The 18,185-nt window shown below is 40.9% G+C and overlaps 1 protein-coding gene across 11 annotated transcripts in view; it reads left to right on the forward strand.

The window, feature by feature from the left end:
* CACNB2 (calcium voltage-gated channel auxiliary subunit beta 2) overlaps nt 1-18,185 on the forward strand; it is a 353,464-nt gene that overhangs the window by 288,904 nt on the left and 46,375 nt on the right. For all 11 annotated transcript variants that reach the window (XM_036459386.2, XM_036459384.2, XM_036459388.2 and 8 more), the window contains 2 exons: nt 14,769-14,891; nt 16,691-16,827. In XM_036459386.2, the coding sequence (XP_036315279.1) occupies nt 14,769-14,891; nt 16,691-16,827 (260 nt within the window). The remainder of the gene's footprint in view (nt 1-14,768; nt 14,892-16,690; nt 16,828-18,185) is intronic.

Consider the following 18,185-nt stretch of genomic DNA (forward strand, 5'->3'; position numbering starts at 1 on the left):
CTGTAAAGTATGCCGTTGGTATTTTAATGGGGAGTGCATTGAACTTATAAATTGCTTTGGGAAGTATGGACATTTTGATTATGTTGATTCTGCCAATCCATGAACATGTTATGTTCTTCCATTTGTTTACATCTAAATGTTCTTTTTTTTAATGAAATGTGGGATATGATGAATGTGTTAATTAATTTGGGGAAATTCTTTCACAATATATGCATATGTCATATCAGTATGTTATACACTTTAAATATCTCACAATTTTATTTGTCAGTTATACCTCAATAAATCTGAGGAGTATAGGAAAGAGCCATTTAAGGGGGGGGGGGGGAAACTGTCTTCAAGGCTTTCCCCTCTGGGTGCATTAGAAATAACTTTACCAGCCTAAATAATTATGGGTAATCTAATAATATTCCTGAATCTAAATAAAATGAGCAAGATACCTGAGACCCTTTCCCTCTTTGATTGATTGATTGATTTTTTGCTGAGAGTAAACATAATCAGAGAGTCTTTGATCCCATCTCTTGACAGACCTGTGGTGAGAAGTTTCTGTAGGCATCAAGAAGTTTTTAATAAAAATTCCAAGAAAAGAGTTCAAAGATGGCTGCCGACCGGAAGGCAGACTACAAGATAGTGTGTGAGTGAGAAAGCAAAGGGAGAGTGTGTGGTTACAAAGGGCGTGTTTGTTGGAGAGTTGAGGGACAACTATACTCCAGTAGACTGTGGGGGACTGTTGGATTGGGCTCCCCTGAACGGGCAGCACCCACTACTGCTGGATCTCCACCCAGAGAGACCCGCTCGGATGCACAGACCAAGCCATCTTGAAGGAAGAAGTTTAAGTTTTAGAAATGTGGCTCTCAATAGAAATTTCAATGGTTGTACTGTTTATATTTGGCTTTTTTGACTAATGAGTTTGTCAACCACTGGTCTAGAAAGATTAGTAATCAGTCTTGCTATGTGACAGCCAAGTAAATAATGGGTCCTCCTATTATTTCTCTCTCTTTTTGCTTTACTCTCATCCCTCACTTCTGTTTCCTAGAATTACACTCCTATACAACCACTTTGTCTCAGCTGCTGCTTTCTGGAGAACTGAGAAGTGATCTTCTTCGTTAAATAAGACATATCGTTTATTCACTGATGTAGATATGCACCTCTATTGAAAATTACTTGGAAAATTAACGGATTTCTAAATGAAATAAAATGGTTACAAATATTATTATCTTATTTTCATTTTTAAGTGTATAACTAATCTATAAAATGTTAACTAAACAATGAAGTTACAGATGACATTTTCTCTCTTTGGCTTACTACAGTTTCTAAATTTTCTATTTTTCTAGATTTGGGGGGGGGTTATTGAATTTTAGAAAGAGAGGAATGGAGAGGGATAAAGAAATAGAAACATTGATGAGACAGAAATATCAATTGGCTGCCTCCAGTATGCCCTCTTCCAGGGATTGAGCCCATAGCCCAGGAATCAAACCATGACCTACCTCTTGGTTCATGGGTCGACACTCAACTACTGAGCCATACAAGACAGACTGTAGTTATAGTTTTTAAAAGGGAAAATACAATTGGGTAATAATTTTTTGTAAGAATTTCAACTGGGAGAAATATAAAAAGAATAAATGTAAAAGCTAACATGAAGGAACACTGTATTTAAATTATTTGAATATTTATCAAATATGAATTAATAAAACTTTATGGGAAGTTATGAAATAAGTATACTTTATAGTATTTCCATAGGATATTAGATATAGAATAGGATTTGGGGAAATATTAGAGAATAAATAGAAATAAGTGAAGATGAAAGTGTTACAAATGAGGTTATGGTCTTTCTTGATGACAGGAGAGAGTGGTTATAAGAGAACTTGTGCTCTTGTACTCAAAAAAGACCTGGGTTTGAATCCCAGGGCCTCACTTACTAGACACATAATCAGAGTGTTTTGATGGAGACAAAATGAGATATGTTAAATATAACAGCTTGCATGCAGTAAGTTCTCAATTATTAATTATCATAATTATCATAGTCTAATAATACAAGTATTAATTATCATAGTCTAATAATACTTGAAGAAATATATTTATCAAGCTGTCATATCTTTCTACTGCCACTGATATAATTAGTACTTCTTATATTCACACCCAATAGCCAACTACATGCTCTGAAGGCCATAGAGAAGTTGGAAATATCCCAACTTGACTGAAGATGTCTTGAGCAGATATTTTAGATGCCTTTCGTAAAGACCCTTAGAATAATTACCAGTTTTAAACTAATTAAACAAGAACGCCATTAGATTGTGGTGCCTGTAATACCTTGGTAATATACATAAGCACACCAGCAACCTAAGCCAGAGGCAGTTCCTATGAATGCACTGGTATCCCAGAAAATAAAATCTAATAGCAACCAATCACAAACAGCCAGCTAAGCATTCCCAAAAAGCCAGTCAAATAATTTCCTTGCTTTGATTCTGCATTTTCTCTATAAAAGCCTTTTCCTTGCCTCCTGTTGGTAGAGCACTCCTAATCCCTTTTAGTTTGGTGCTGCCCGATTTGAATCACTGTTGGCCCAGATGAAATCTCGGGCCACTTTAATATGCCTCATTTTACCTTTTACCACAAGTTACTATCAGAGTTTAACTGTAGGTGTTCAAATGAGAACTTTGCATCTAAAAATACAACCTAGTCAGTGTTCAGCATTTGGGTTTTTCATACATTCAACTGATGTCTGTCTTTCTGGACTGTCTACCCCTTTGAACCCAGTTCTGCTAAGACTGTTGTAAATAACCAGGTTATTCATTAACAGGGAGGGAGCAAAGGGAAGGCAAATATAGGCATGTCCGGATGACATAGGGACTTGGGACTTGCCAGGGGAGCCATGGCCACTGCAAGGGCAGGGAGATTTGAGGTAAATAAATGCCTGAATGGAAGAGTTCACTCTCTTGCCATCTTGGCCTCTTGGTTGCAGGGGGCACATTCCATGCCCTGCACTCCCCTGGGTCTGGGGCAGGTGGACCCCACACACAATGGACTAATGGACCACACCTAGCCTGATGTCACACCTGACCCAGCTCCACCATGGGATGGAAACCTGGGACTCTGGCTTTGCTTTTAGTGCTGCTAAATCCCCAGCTGCACATCTTCCAGGACTGGACCAAGGAAAATGGGGCTTTAGAAAAGAAGGGATATAATTCCACGCAAACAAAATCACTCATCTTCCTGTGCCAGTCATAGAAAATTATTTTTTTCAAGATATCGAAAGAACCCAACTCCCAGCACCCAGTGGGGAAAGGGATCCCCTGCTTCCAGCAGTGGACACCCCGTTTCCATTGATAACACTGCCATGTTAAGGGTAGTGGCAGTCAGTGGTACTGCGGACAGTCGTGTGACAGTGAAGTAAGGGGAGCAACCAAAGTTTTAAAAGTTTCTAGAGAACAATGAGAGGTCTCATGTTCAGAACTTGCCACCCCCAATTCTCTGCATGAACGTACTCCCTGCCAGAACATTTGATTTTGGCCCTGGGGATAGTCCACCCTGTATTTTCTTACTTAAGAAAAACAAAGCACTCGGTGTGAAATAAACATTAGCAAAATAAACACACACAAATGTGCATAACTTTTGATCACTAGAACTCTGTGGGCTGAGCTGAACCTGCAGCTGTTGGAGTAGAGAAGTGAAGATTATGGAATTAAAACAAAACATAATGCGTCCCCCCACGTTGGTCAGCCTGTGCTTTGTGAAGGCTTCCCTTGTGTTTGTTTAGAAAGCTGCTTCGGAAATTCTTGGTAGTGTATAATTTTCCAAACGAGTGCAGAAGAGACCTTTTATCAGAGTTTAAAGGAAAAGCAGTGCTGTGGAGGGGCCCTCTTCACCCTCTCACTCCTGTGCTTCCTGGGCAGAGCCTCGATGGAGGCGTGCAGACCAGTCGTGAGGGAGGTGCTGGGTGTCTCAGGGCCGCACTTGGAGGGTGAAAACCCTTCAAAGAATGTGTGCTGGTCCCTGTGGTGATGCTCTTTCTTTGTTTTTGTTTGTGTTGATGTGTTGTTTTCTTTTTTTTAATTTTTACACTTTAACAAAATAGAAACTATATATTTTATTTTATTAATATATTTTATTGATTTTTTACAGAGAGGAAGGGAGAGAGATAGAGAGCTAGAAACGTCAATGAGAGAGAAACATCGACCAGCTGCCTCTTGCACACCCCCTACCGGGGATGTGCCCGCAACCAAGGTACATGCCCTTGACCTGAATCGAACCTGGGACCTTTCAGTCCGCAGACCGACGCTCTCCATTGAGCCAAACCGGTTTCGGCGAAACTGTATATTTTAGAGAAAAATCCCTAAGTAATGGGACAGCTGAGTGGGTAAAGTATAGCAGAGAAACAAAGGAAATGTAAGGTTGTTTATTCAGGAGCTGGAAGCAGCAACTACACACAATAAAATGCAGCTCACCAATAGCAGACGAGAGTGAACACACCTTTCCGTTGCCTTTACTAAAGTTTGTGTTTGGAGCAGGCACACGTTCCCGGCTAGAGCTGCTGTGGGCGGAAGGACGGACGCCTGTGTCCTGTCCCATCCTGGCCTTGGCTGTACAGTGCTGGGCTTCACACAGAATAGAGGCTAAGAAAATGTTGAAAAGGGGAGTGGATTTTTATTGTTTTGACGTTTTCCTAATTTCCTCTGTAAAGTACACAGGAATTTTAGATAGAGAAATTATCTTTGGTTATGAAGGCTTTGATATCACAATGACGTAGATTAAAGCTGTGTGTGTGGTGTTTTTTTTTTACTAGAAATAGAAACCAACATGCTGATTTGGTTAAGGCAGCTATGTAGACTGTTCACAACAACATGCCATAGATTGTAGGCTTGCACAGCAGGAATTGGCATCTCTTCGTTCTGGAGGCTGGGACGGCTCCAGGAAAGGTCTGGCAGGGTCAGTTTCCAGTGGGGCCTCTGCCCTGGGATTGCTGATGGCCCCCGCTCACTCGTGTCCTCACATGCCCTCCTTTGTGAGCACCAGGATCTCTGGTGGCTCCTTCTCCTTCTAATAAGGACACCAGTCCCATTGGATTAGGGCTGTGTCCACATGACCTCGTTTTTAAAAAAAAAAAAAAAAACTTCACTGTTGAGAGAGTATTACAGATATCCCCCCTCCCACTCCCACACCTGCCACCTCCATCCAGTTCCCTCCCTGCCCCAGGCCTTCACCATCCCATTGTCTGTGTCCACAGGTAATGCATGTCTGCATAGAAGTTCTTCAGGTAATCTCTTCCGGGCCCCCTTACCCCTTCCCTCTGAGATCTGTCCGTCTGTTCCATGCTTCCATGCCTCTGATTCTGTTTTATTCATCAGTTTATTTTGTTCATTAGATTCCTTGTTCATTTGTTTTGATTTTTAGATTCAGTTGTTGATAGATATGTATTTATTGCCATTTTTTAACTTAAATCCTTTATTATTTAATATATTACCTAAGTCTCCTTTTCCCCCATTGACCTCTCCCTGGCCACCCCCAACTTCCAGCATATGCCCTCACCCCCCTCCCCTCATCTGTGTCCATTGGTTATACTCATATGCATGCATACAAGTCCTTTGGTTGATCTCTTGCCCCTTCACCTCCACCTTTTTTATCTTCTCCCCCTCCCCTCTCCCTCTCCCCCACCCCTCCCTCTCCCTCCCCCAGCCCCTCCCTCTCCCTCTCCCCCTGCCCCTCCCTCTCCCTTTCCCTCTTCTTCTTTCCCTTTCCCTAGAAAACCTTTTAACATTTCCTGTAATACTGGTTTAATGATGAACTCCATTATCTTTTTCTTGTCTGTGAAGCTCTTTATCTGACGTCACATGACCTCATTTAATCAACATTCCGTCCATTACAACTGAAGGGGGAAATAAAAAAAAGTGGGTTTTTTGTTTTGTTTTGTTTTTTATTAGCAAGCCTAAAATAAAAATTACTTGCTCCTGAATTATACCATTAGGTTCTAAATAACTTAAAAAATACTGTTATCATGCTTGGTAAGACTAATTAATAGTAAAATGAAAGATAAACATTTTTCTTCTTAAGATGCTGGCTTAACTGAAAATTACTGCTCATTTCCTCTAAGTCAGAGAGACATATGTTTCACAACCCAGAGTAAATAAAATTGAGTACCCTCTCTCAGAATCGGATTCTTTCCGTGGAGCACGTTCTGTGCCTTCCGAAGAGGATGCCCAAGGGAAAGACAGCTCCACTGGGAGAAAGAAGCCAGTGCACTGTTGGAGGGCAGTGGTCTGCTAAGACTAAATGACAAAGTGGGCAGCTCTCTGATAGGCAGAAAGAAATGGTTATGCTACATTTATCTCTAGATAAATAGGTAAGTCCATATGTGATTATTATTCCATATAGTTTTTAAAAAATGTATTTTATTGACTTTTTACAGAAAGGAAGGGATAAAGAGCCAGAAACATTGATGAGAGAGAAACATTGATCAGCTGCCTCCTACACACACCCCACCGGGGATGTGCCCACAACCAAGGCAGATGCCCCTTCAGAACTGAACCCGGGACCCTTCAGTCCACAGGCCAACGCTCTATCCACTAAGCCAAACCAGTTTTGGCAGCCAAACAGGTTTTGGCTATCCCATGTAGTTTTGCTCCATATACAACTTTAACTTATTTATGTTGTGATTGTTATTCATTTCAGTAGCTTTTAGGGTGATAAGATTTCAAATTTTGTTTTAAACATTTATTCCTTTGCTTAATTATTGATTAATATAGCTATTTTAAATTTAATAAATATATACTTATACTTACATACATGCATATTAATCATCCTATCTAATAAAAGAGTAATATGCAAATTAATCATCACTCCGCTATACCATCACATCCATGCCCACCAACCACGCCCATTAGCCAATTTAGAGCGAGTATGCAAATTAACCCCAACCAAGATGGCTATGCCACAGAGAGCAGGAGGGAGACTTGGATTTCCTTGGCAGTGGAGGAAGCCAAGCTTTCCACACACCCTGACAGGCCCAGGCCTCCACTCAAGGGTACAGAGTTTCAATTATAGAAGGTAAATAAATTCCAACAGAAATGGTGACAGCCACTGAGCTGGAAGAGCAGGAGGCTAGGGTTGCCTCAGGCGATGGAGGAAGCCAAGCTTCTGCAGCCCTAACTGGCCTAGACCTCCACTCCAGGCTACAAAGTTTCAATTATAGAAGATAAATAAATTCCAACAGAAATGGCTGCCACCACGGAGCAAGCAGGAGGCTTGGCTCCACTCCAGGCTACAAAGTTTCAGTTGTAGAAGGTGAATAAATCCCAGATCCCAGGGCCTTCACTTGGATCGCCGGGGTGTGTGGCCAGCCTTCAAACCACCACAGGCCCCTCACCCAGGCTGCCCCATGCCCCAAGGGAACCCCCACTTTGATCCGGGACACCCTTCAGGGCAAACCAGCTGGTCCCCACCCATGCACCAGGCCTCTATCCTATCTAATAAAAGAGTAATATCAGCAGATTGACCATCACTCCAACACTAAGGTGACCAGATTTTAACTTGGACATTTCATTAAAATCTAAAATTTTACGGGTTCAGATGGAACTCCTGATTTTTGCCTCCTAGCCACCTGTAGACTTCCCAATATGTCTTGATGGATACTCTGTCCTTTTCATTGCTCAGGCCCAAACCATTTGGCATCATTGTTGACTCTCTTTACACCTACATCAAACTTATCAGCAAATCCTGTTGGCTCAACTATGAAAATGTGTACCCAGAACTGGACCACTTTTAACTAGCCCATTGCTGCTGCTCTGACTTAACACCATCATCTCTCCACCTGATCATCATAATTTCCAACTGATTTCTCTGTTTCCACCCAAAAAGTGCTCACAGTCTCTTTTCAATTCAAAAGCCACTATAGTCCTTTTAATATTGCAAACCATATCAATCTTTTATAGGAAGCCCTTCCCTGACTTCTCCTCTCACAGAATAAAAGCCAAAAGTCTTGACTATGACCTGCAAAGCCACATATCACCTGAGAGTCCTGACCTAATTTTTTGTTCTTTTTCCCTGGTTCACTTCACTCTGCCTTATTCTCTTTACAATTTTCTGACATGTCTGGCCAACTCCCAGTGTGGGGCCTCTGCACTGGCTCCTCCCTCTGCTTGGAGTTCAGATAACTGCATTCCCTCACTTCCTTCATGTTTTTGTTTAAATGTCACCTCCTCCATGCAGGCTGCCTGTACTCCCACAGAAAACTGTACCTGCCCTATCACCTTACTCCTTAGCTTTCCAAACCTTGTTTTGATTTTTCTTTTTCTAGAGTTTTTATCACCTTCTAATATACTACATACTTTTTCTGTTTATTGTGTTTATTATTTAATCATGGTCTATCTCTGCCTTCTAGAATATAAGCCCCTTGAAGGTAAGGGATCTTATTTACTGACTAGAGCCCAGTGCACAAAATTCATGCACCCTGGGTGGGGTTCCTCAGCCTGGCCTGTGCCCTCTCGCAGTCCAGGGCCTCTTGGGGGATATCAGCCTGCCAGCTTAGGGGATCGGGCCTAAGCCAGCAGTCAGACATCCCTCTCACATTCTGGGGCTCTTGCATTACAGTACCCCTTGCTCCTTACCACCTACCTACAGCAGAAGCAGGAGAGGCTCCCGCCACTGCCGCTGTGATCACCACCCATGAGCCTGGCTTCTGGCTGAGCGGCACTCCCCCTGTGGATTGTCTGCCTCCGGTGGTCAGTGTGCATCATAGCAATCGGTCATTCCACCGTTTAGTAGATTTGCCTATTAGGATTTTATTATATAGGATGTATACCAACTGTCCAGAAGTAGCTGGCACATAAATGATGAATGGACAGGTGGATAGAGAAGGACAAATGGATCATTGAAAATTCAAAAGAAGCTTGCCTTAACCACACCAATTCATATTGTCTGCCCATTCTATTCCCATGGTTACTCTCTACTCATATAACTTCCTTTTACTTTATTTATTAACTGAAATTATTGGTTATCTTATTATTATCTCTTCTATAGAATATAAGTTAAGCTATGTGAGGACAGGAACTTGAGATAATAAGCATGTACTTAATAAATATTCATTAAGTGAGTCAATTCTGGAGAAGAAATTTTAATTTCTCAAATGAGTGAACTACATGTATAAATTTTATCCTGTGATGAATCTGTGATTGTTTGCTCATTCTGTCTGATTCAATGTTCAGTTGTCAGGATACATAATTGATTGTTACATTTTTTTTATCACTACAGTGTTTGATATGTTTTGCTACTAAAGAATTCTCATCTACCCTTGTTACTTTATAATAAATTAAGATTTTTAAAAGTTCAATGATTGGCAAGACTCAGCATGAGTCTTCACAACATACAATGCAATCTTTTGCATTTATATAAGGAACTAGAGGCCCATTGCATGAAGATTCATGCAGTAAGCCTTCCTTCCCATGGCTGCCAGAACCAGTTTTCCTCTGGCACCCAGGATCTAGGCCTTTGCTGTGGCCACCACCTTCCATCTTTGCTCTGGCTAGAGCCTTCAGTGTTCACTCGGGCGAGAGCCTTCAGTCTTTCATTCTCCAGCTGGAGCACCATTCCTGTAGCTCCCTCCATGCTCTCCCCCCCCCCCCCACTCCTCCTCATGGCAGGCATCCTGCTACCCAGCCACTCTGTACCTGTACCATGATACCCACCATCTTTTGTTGAGTTAATCCTGATTGGCTGGTGCGTGTCATGGAGGTACGGTCAATTTGCATATTTATCTTTTATCAGTGCAAAAGGTAACTAAAGTTGAAGATTTTCATTTTTATATTGGAAGGATTTTTGGTTATCACTGAAGATGGCAAAAATGGTTTGAGAAGTGCTAATCAGAAACTAAAATATTAGTATGTCATAAAGCAGATAGTAGTTATTTCTGAAAGTACATCACCATCTTCCTGGGTATTTCTTATGTAAGACTTAATGGAAATATTCCCACTGGAATCATGTAAAATTATAGAAGAGTATAGCAGATTTCACAGGAAATGATTCTGTACCACAAGAAATTGGATAAAAACTGATTAGATTTTTAAGCTCTCTGTTCAGTAGTTTCTTATAATAGGAATCTGATTCATACTTTTCTATGAACTAAAGTATTGCAAATTAGAAATAGTTAAAATTAAGATGAGTCAGTTGTATATAGTAAAATAAAATATGTGTTTTCCTTTTATAGTATTAGCTCTTGATGGCTTTAAAATGAAAATAGAAAAATACATTTGTCTATTTAGCATATTAAAGTATGTCTTTATATTAAGAAATGCAAAAATCAATACATGCAATTCAAGTAACTAATCATTATCAGAAGTTCTTCTTCTTTAAATGAATTTCATTTTGCTCTTTTATCAGTGGGTATTCTATCACTAGCACATTTTAATAAACTAAAGGTGAACATTTAGTTATATCTGTTAAAATTTACTTTGCTATTAACTCATTAAGTCATTGTTTAAGAAAACTAGAAATAGTGTCATGAATTTTTGATAATTTGTTTTCTTCCTACTTCATGACTCGAGTTTTTGTATTGTTTTTACAAGATCATACAGTATTTTTTCTTGCTCTTTTTGACTTATCTTACTTAGTACAATAACCTCAAAGTCCATTCATGTTGTATAAGTGGTAGGAAATAGGAATCTGCAGGATCGAGCCTGCAACCCAGGCATGTGCCTTATTGGGAATCAAACTGATGAATTCTCAGTTCATGGGTCGATGCTCAACCACTGAGCCACACCAGCTGGCATGAATCATTTTCTATAAAGAACTTTGCATGATTTTTTCATGTTCTTGGAATTATAGTGATTGTGGCTTTTAGATCTCTCTACGAGGTATCCTTTGTGGCACTTTGGAGCCATGAAACCATGTATATTTAAACGTCTCAATTCTCTTTGCACGAATAAAGCATGGTATGTTGTGAAAAAGGGATGTGAAGAAACAAAAGTCATACACAAATAAACAGGATCATGTTTTGCCATTGTTATTGATGTGTTGGACCACAGATTAAGTGCAAAGTTGTAGAAATGTATGAGCTTATAATGAATGCCCTTATTTCTAACATATAAAACTCTGTTCATTTGTGTTTTATATTAAAAAGGGGGTGGCTAGCTGAAACCGGTTTGGCTCAGTAGATAGAGTGTCGGTCTGCCAACTGAAAGATCCCAGGTTCGATTCCGGTCAAAGGCATGTACCTTGGTTGTGGGCACATCCCCGGTAGGGGGTGTGCAAGAGGCTATTGATCGTTGATTCTCTCTCATCAATGTTTCTAGCTCTCTATCCCTCTCTCTTTCTTTCTGTAAAAAAACAAATAAAATATATATTTTTTAAAAGGGGGGGGGATGGCTAATTGGGCTACAGGGGAGACTACATTTTTCTGTACCAACCAATTTGTGAGCCCTTTGTAAAATAAAACTTTCAAGTATTGAAAACTTCACACAGACATCTCAGAGCTCTCTAAAATCGCCGTCAATGCTGCCCTCCCACCCCCCGTGGAATGAATGGCAGTCTAGAACTGCAGGAGAGCTCAGGCTTAGGAGTGAGATAGTTGCGTTTGAATATACCTCCGTTACTTATGGCCCAGGAGAACTATTTTGTGCCTCAGCTTCTTCATCTGGGAGAAAGAGTTGTTGCTGGATTAATTTAAATGCAACGATCTATGCAGGATACATAGCACTTTGCTAGGCTCCTTGCAGACAGGTAGCTTCTATCATTATCAGTGGTGCCATGTACAAGATGAAGAAGGACCTGGAAGAGAACGCGTGTTTCTTTACCTCTGTGTCACTTACTCACTCCCTTCTTCAGAAATATTAACTCAAAACAGGTGCTGGTGAAATGACACAGCGTTTGTGCTTTTAAAGCACTTTTGTATAATGTTAGGATAATGAGATGCTACCCTTATCGAACTGGTACTTACTGATTTATTCTGAGAATCTGTTCAGATTTATTCCACAAACTGAAGAGTAGCAAACGTTAATTCTGTGTGGCAACAGGGAGCTACTAAGCACGAGTGGTTTACTAATCACCCTTCTGCTCTGTCGCATATGCGCATAGGAAGTGCCAAAAAAGACAAGGAATCCATCAGTTCCTTTTACCTTGACGCCGGAAAGTGAGAAGAAGAGACAGGTGGAATAGTCAGACATCGGTGGAAGGAGACAGCAAAAGCAGATGAGACGTGCTATGGCCCTGGCCTGATATTTAAAGGGGTGTGAAGAAAGTAGAATTAGGACCCTATGGTCTCCCAGTCACCTTCATATCCCAGTGATTCTGTAGCATAGGATGAGTTTCAGTCTAAATCTGAATTTGGATTTAAGTGCCATTCCACAATTCAGTCATGGTAGGACCCCATCTAGGACTGGGGCCATCTTTACACTTACACTTTCTGACTTTCTTCCCCTCCAGCATGACCAAGCCTTTCAGACAAATCTGGGATGCCCTAAAATTTAAAAAAAAATTTAAAATTTTTTTTAAATTAAATTAAAAAAAAAACACAGGACAGCTTGAAGGGAGACCTATGACCCTGGCAGAACCCACTTCTCTGCTCATCATTACTTTCGGTGCTGTGGCCTGGACCAGCCTTGCTTCCCTCAAGGCACAGAACACCCCTCTTGTCCCAGTGTGCCTCAGAGCTGTCTGTCAGCACAGCCTGTTCTTCCTGGTGTTTCGATGAGACCTCTGTAGGGCCACCATTTCTGAATTCCTGTTTATTCTTTCTTCTCAGGACTTTGCCTTAAGGAGCAAAAACTAGAGAGTCAATGGCCACTGGCCTCAAGACAGAAAAGCCCCAAGGATCAGTTAGCATCACAAGTTGTTATGATGGATGTGAGAGAAGGGGGAGAGGGATCCATGCCCAGGGCCCTGACTACAAAGGTGATGCTGGAAACCATAACAATAGGGAGGTGTCCAGGCTGAGAGCAGCGTGTCTGCGTGAGGAACAGGGACAGGCTTATTTTTCTTTTTTTCAGTGTCCCCTCTTCCTGCTACTCTGATGTTTAAAAAGTTGATCATTTTATAAAAGACATGAGATTTTCCATGGACTTCTCTGTAGAGTTGTACTTTTAATTTTATGTCTTCCAGTGATGAAAAATATATGCCACCCTTTAACTCTGTATCTCACAAGGAATAAGACCCAGAGAGAAACAAAAGCTCACACTAGCATAAACAACTGTCTTGTGTCCATATTTTTATGATCAAAGGTCTTCTGAATAATAGAAGGATTTACTTATGAAAATCCTCATTCTAGCAGTAAAACTGAGTCTGGTTATGACTTGGGATTATTGAAAAGGGTACCATCCAATACTGCTGGTTGAAGATTAAAACAGTGCAGCCCATTTGGACTTAGTTTGGAATAGAATTTTTTTTAAAGTCTTGATAAATCAAGGTTTACTTATGCTACCTCTGGGAGTATCTCCCAAGGAGAAAGAATTCTAAATAGAAAGAGGATTTCTGTGCACAATTTTAAAAAGTAGAATACTTAGAATAGTGGGGAAACTTAAGTATATTAATATTGTAGCTATGGGAATAAAATCTATGTATTTAAAAAAAATTCAAGGAGAAATGAAAACACCTTCATCCTGCTGTCAAGGATTGTGTTTCAGTGGTAGGATATGGGCAACATTTTCCCCCAAAGCCCATATGAGGAACAGCATCACTTATATTGATATCATTAAATTTCATAAAGGATACCAAGAATTAGATTTCAGCCGGGACCGGTTTGGCTCAATGGATAGAGCGTCGGCTTGGGGACTGAAGGGTCCCGGGTTCAATTCCAGTCAAGGGCATGTACCTTGGTTGTGGGCACATCCCCAGTAGGGGGTGTGCAAGAGGCAGCTGATCGATGACTCTCTCTCATCGATGTTTCTAACTCTCTATCTCTCTCCCTTCCTCTCTGTACAAAATCAATAAAATATATTTTTTTAAAAATTAGATTTCAAACATTTAAAAACCATTTCATATCTGCTGTGCCCATTTCCAGAAGTGGGTCCTCCTTTTCTGTCTGCGTTCTGTGGATGACTGAGTAAACTCACAGCTCTTAGCTCAGCCCTCAACCCAGAGAGCAGTCAGGGAGAATGGATTAGCTGTGAGAAATGTGGAAACGAAGAAGGGTTCTGTATCCAATTCCCCCTTTTCCTCCCGTACAATCCAGATAAAGGGTTGAGTAGAGAGAAACTGCCCAGAAGAAATCCATTTGCCATCATGTGGAAGAAACACAATGCCAGTTAGAAAAACACCTCTTTTCAAGGTCTCTGAACTTTCCTAGTTACCCCACCCCTGCCCCTGACTGATGGATAAACAAATATTGCCTAGAACTCTGATCTCAAACACTTACCTGGAAATCAGCAAATATAGTTTGTGCTTCTTCTTCTTTTTTTTCTCTTCTTTTTTGTCAAAACATTGTACCTTTTGGAATGATGTAGTAATTATTAATTAAAGAAGATGTTTGGGGTAGGGGGAGCAGTTACTAAGTCTTTTTCACTGAAACCAAATAACTGGGCATTTTATTCTCTGAGTTATACTGACAAGTGATAAACACATATTTCAGCAGTTCATTTTCACCCTCATTAATTGAAGAGAACAATTGCCTTTTTCTAGTTTGGAGATACATGGTATGTAGCTGAGTATTGAATACTCATAAAATATTTAGTGATAAAAAATGAAAGTGGGGAAAAAACAGCCATTACAACAGTTGTATGTTTGTATTTTGGGGGGAAATTGAGGGAACACTTGTTTCTTACTTTGTCCTCCTTTCCGCCCCCCCTCTTTAGACAAAGCCTGTTGCCTTTGCAGTTCGGACAAATGTCAGCTACAGTGCAGCCCATGAAGATGATGTTCCGGTGCCTGGCATGGCCATCTCATTCGAAGCAAAAGATTTTCTGCATGTTAAGGAAGTAAGGGAAAAAATGGGAATTCCTGTCCATGTGATTTTTTACCTTGAAACATCATTTTGTATTTCTTATTGCTGTGAAATAGTATTACATAGAGGGGCAGTTGTATAACACACATGTGGAATCAGTGCCTCTCAGCTGTTCCTGATCGGACTGTCACCTTTATAAAGAATAAAGCAACGGTAGCCTCTTGTGATAACTTCAAGGCTCCCCTGGGCTCTGCGACCCAGAAATCGGGAGCTCCTCGAGATGATCCCTTTTTATGCTTAACCTGTGCTTTTTATTTTAATTTGAAACATTGACTATGTGCTGTCTTCTTCTCCTATCTCAAGTTTAACCGTCTGGGGAGGGTTTAATAATAATATCTGGAATTCATGACCTCTCCTCTCTGCTGACAGTGTCTACACTCAGACCATGGCGCCCTTTCCCTCCTGCAGGGCTTGATTTCTGCAGTGGAAGGGAGAATGGCAGGAGATGAAGTCAAGAAGGGGAGAAACAGCAAGAAACTCCCTTTCCTCCATGCCAGAAGTCACCCCCTTGCATTTAACAGCAACTCAAATTCACCCTTAATTAAGGTTTATTTCGAGTTGGTCTTGATTAAATGCCTGCCGTGCAGAACACGATGGAGGGGCCAGAAATCCCCCTGCTTGATGTTGTCAGGCTGTGAGCATGCGGTTTCCTTAGGCCTGCAGGATTTACCATTGGAGTCTGGGGAGCACATGTCCTAGGAAGCATTTGTAAATTTAACTGCTCACTGCACCAAAGGTTATAAGCAAAGGAGGTGATGGTTGCCGATTTAAAGAGCCTAGAGCACATGTGTCAAACACAAGGCCCGAGGGCCAAATCCGTCCCGCCAGGCCTTGCAATGTGGCCCGCACCTCGCTGTCATCACTGCACTCCGCTGCGTTTCCATCACAATGACAGTTTATGACTGTTCAGTAAACCATTCGGCCCGCGATTTAGGCTGGATTTTAGATTTTGGCCCCTTCTCTGATTGAGTTCGACACTCCTAGGGCCCTAGAGAATCCCGCGAATCCCGAGCCTCCCATCTCATCGTGTTCAAAGAGAGATGTGGAACATTGGCTAGGAGGGAAGGATAGAAAGTTTCCAGAAGTGATGGTGTGCCACGAATCTGACTTTATGGCAGGATATAAGATTAATTCAGGGTCTTCTTCTGATGGCTGATGCTTGGAGAGGAATCTCTTTCCACCATGAGAGGGAGAGGAACCAGAATGGATATTCTCCTTTCAAATGTTCAGGAACAGACTTGAAAAATACTGCTCCATTGAAGGAAGTCACACCAAATCATACAGGTTTAGGATAAGTATTCCATCCACAACAGAGAATTGTTCATCATCAGTAGTAAAGAAATTATCTGTGAACACTACCACACTAACTATAAACATGTTTTCACAAGGGTAAATTTTGCTCTGATGCAAAATAGTTTAGGTAGATTTCAGTATTTATTTCTCAGTGTTAGTATTTCTAACTCATCCCATTCTGTAAGAGGCAGGCCTCTGTTAACACGCTATAATTCTAATGGCCGCTTATTAGGAAGGGTGGTGAATCTTTGAGCAGGGAGAGTTTCGCCTATTTACAGTGACAGCGGCAGCTGTGGGAGAATTCAGACTAATCTTAATTCTTAGACAAATTTTCATGTTAACTAAAAATACTTCACTTTTGTGGGCTTAACCTATGAACCTAATGGTTTTCTGAAGTGTGATAGTTGAAGCATAGTTGATTGTAATTGCCGTAATAAAACTTCGGTGCACTGATCTTAACAAATCTGGTTTTGTGTTTAGAAATTTAACAATGACTGGTGGATAGGGCGATTGGTTAAAGAAGGCTGTGAAATCGGATTCATTCCAAGCCCAGTGAAACTAGAGAATATGAGGCTACAGCATGAACAGAGAGCCAAGCAAGGGAAATTCTACTCCAGGTATGAGAACAACATCAAGTGTTTGTGTTTAGATGATACCATCGTTCACATGCTATTGTTTGCTGTATTCCACAAACTTTATTACATGTTATTTCCGTGGACTAGTGATAAGCTATATTGATAGAATTACAAGTTCTGCATTTTAAAAAGTTCATCCCAGCCATAGCCGGTTGTTCAGTGGTTAGAGCATCTGCCCATGCATCCAATGGTCACAGGTTTGATTCCTGGTCATGGGCATGTATCTGGGTTGCAGGTTTACCCTGATTAAGCCACATGCAGGAAGCAACCAACTGATGTGTATATCTTAAATCTATGTTTCCCTCTCCTCTCCTCCCTCCCCTCCCTCTCTCTCTTTCTCTCTCTCTCTCTCTCTTTTTCTCTCTCTCATCTGTGTCTCTCTCTCTTCTTCTCCCCCCTCCCTTCCACTCTCTCTAAAAATCAATGGGAAAAATATCCTCAAATAAAATATCCAAAAATATAAAAATAAAAAGTTCAACCAGCATCTAATTTTCATCTGATTTGGGAGAGAATCAAATTATGTATTATAATTAATGAAAAGAACTAAGGTCCTAGAATATTAAATTCAGGCTCCAGTGCAGAGGAAATTATCAAGTCCTAATCTTTAACTGAAAATATTCCAACACTGAGCAAACTTTGTGGCTAATTCATCTCTCTAGCTGCCTGGCATGGCAAGAAGATGTTTTAGAAATGACATTCCCAGACATCACTGGTAGAGACAGCCCTGGTGCCTATTAGCTTTCATTTTCACTTGAGAAAATCAATTTCCAGTTCTCCCTGCTAAGCACTTAAAGGGAAACTCTATATGAAACCAGTTAAAATTGACTTTGCAGGTAGCCATAAAAGGAGTTATGTGATAGGCTAGGGCTGAATAACCCTTCCTAGCATTCTGGCAGTTGTCTGTCTCGCACTAAGAGGATCACTAGAAGGGTTACTCAGACAGAGTGACTTTGAAATTGAACCCCTTGCGGCCAAGTCCAAGAACATGGCGTGCTTCTCCCCGAATGAAAGGATGTGACATGGGCATGTCCTTTCTTTAATGTGATAGCCGGCTCCTATTTTCTCTAGCTTATATTTTATTTGTTTAAAGAATGATGCAAATCCTTTGTCAATGATAATGTTCTAGTGTGAGCAAGAATTCTTTCAAGCCCCTATAAACAAGTAAAACAGAAGGTGCTTTTTGGTGTGAACCATCCATCCTCTTGAATAGTATTTCCTGACTGTCAGGCTCTTACAGTTCAGATGGATCTCTCCCTTCATTGACACTTCTTTCCTGTGTTTGACTTTTATTAACCCCCTGGTTACTGGGGGCCCTCAGATTATGGGAAGCATTTTGTCAT

Source organism: Pipistrellus kuhlii, unplaced genomic scaffold (assembly GCF_014108245.1).
Source record: "Pipistrellus kuhlii isolate mPipKuh1 unplaced genomic scaffold, mPipKuh1.p scaffold_m20_p_1, whole genome shotgun sequence".
Taxonomy (NCBI): Eukaryota; Metazoa; Chordata; class Mammalia; order Chiroptera; family Vespertilionidae; genus Pipistrellus; species Pipistrellus kuhlii.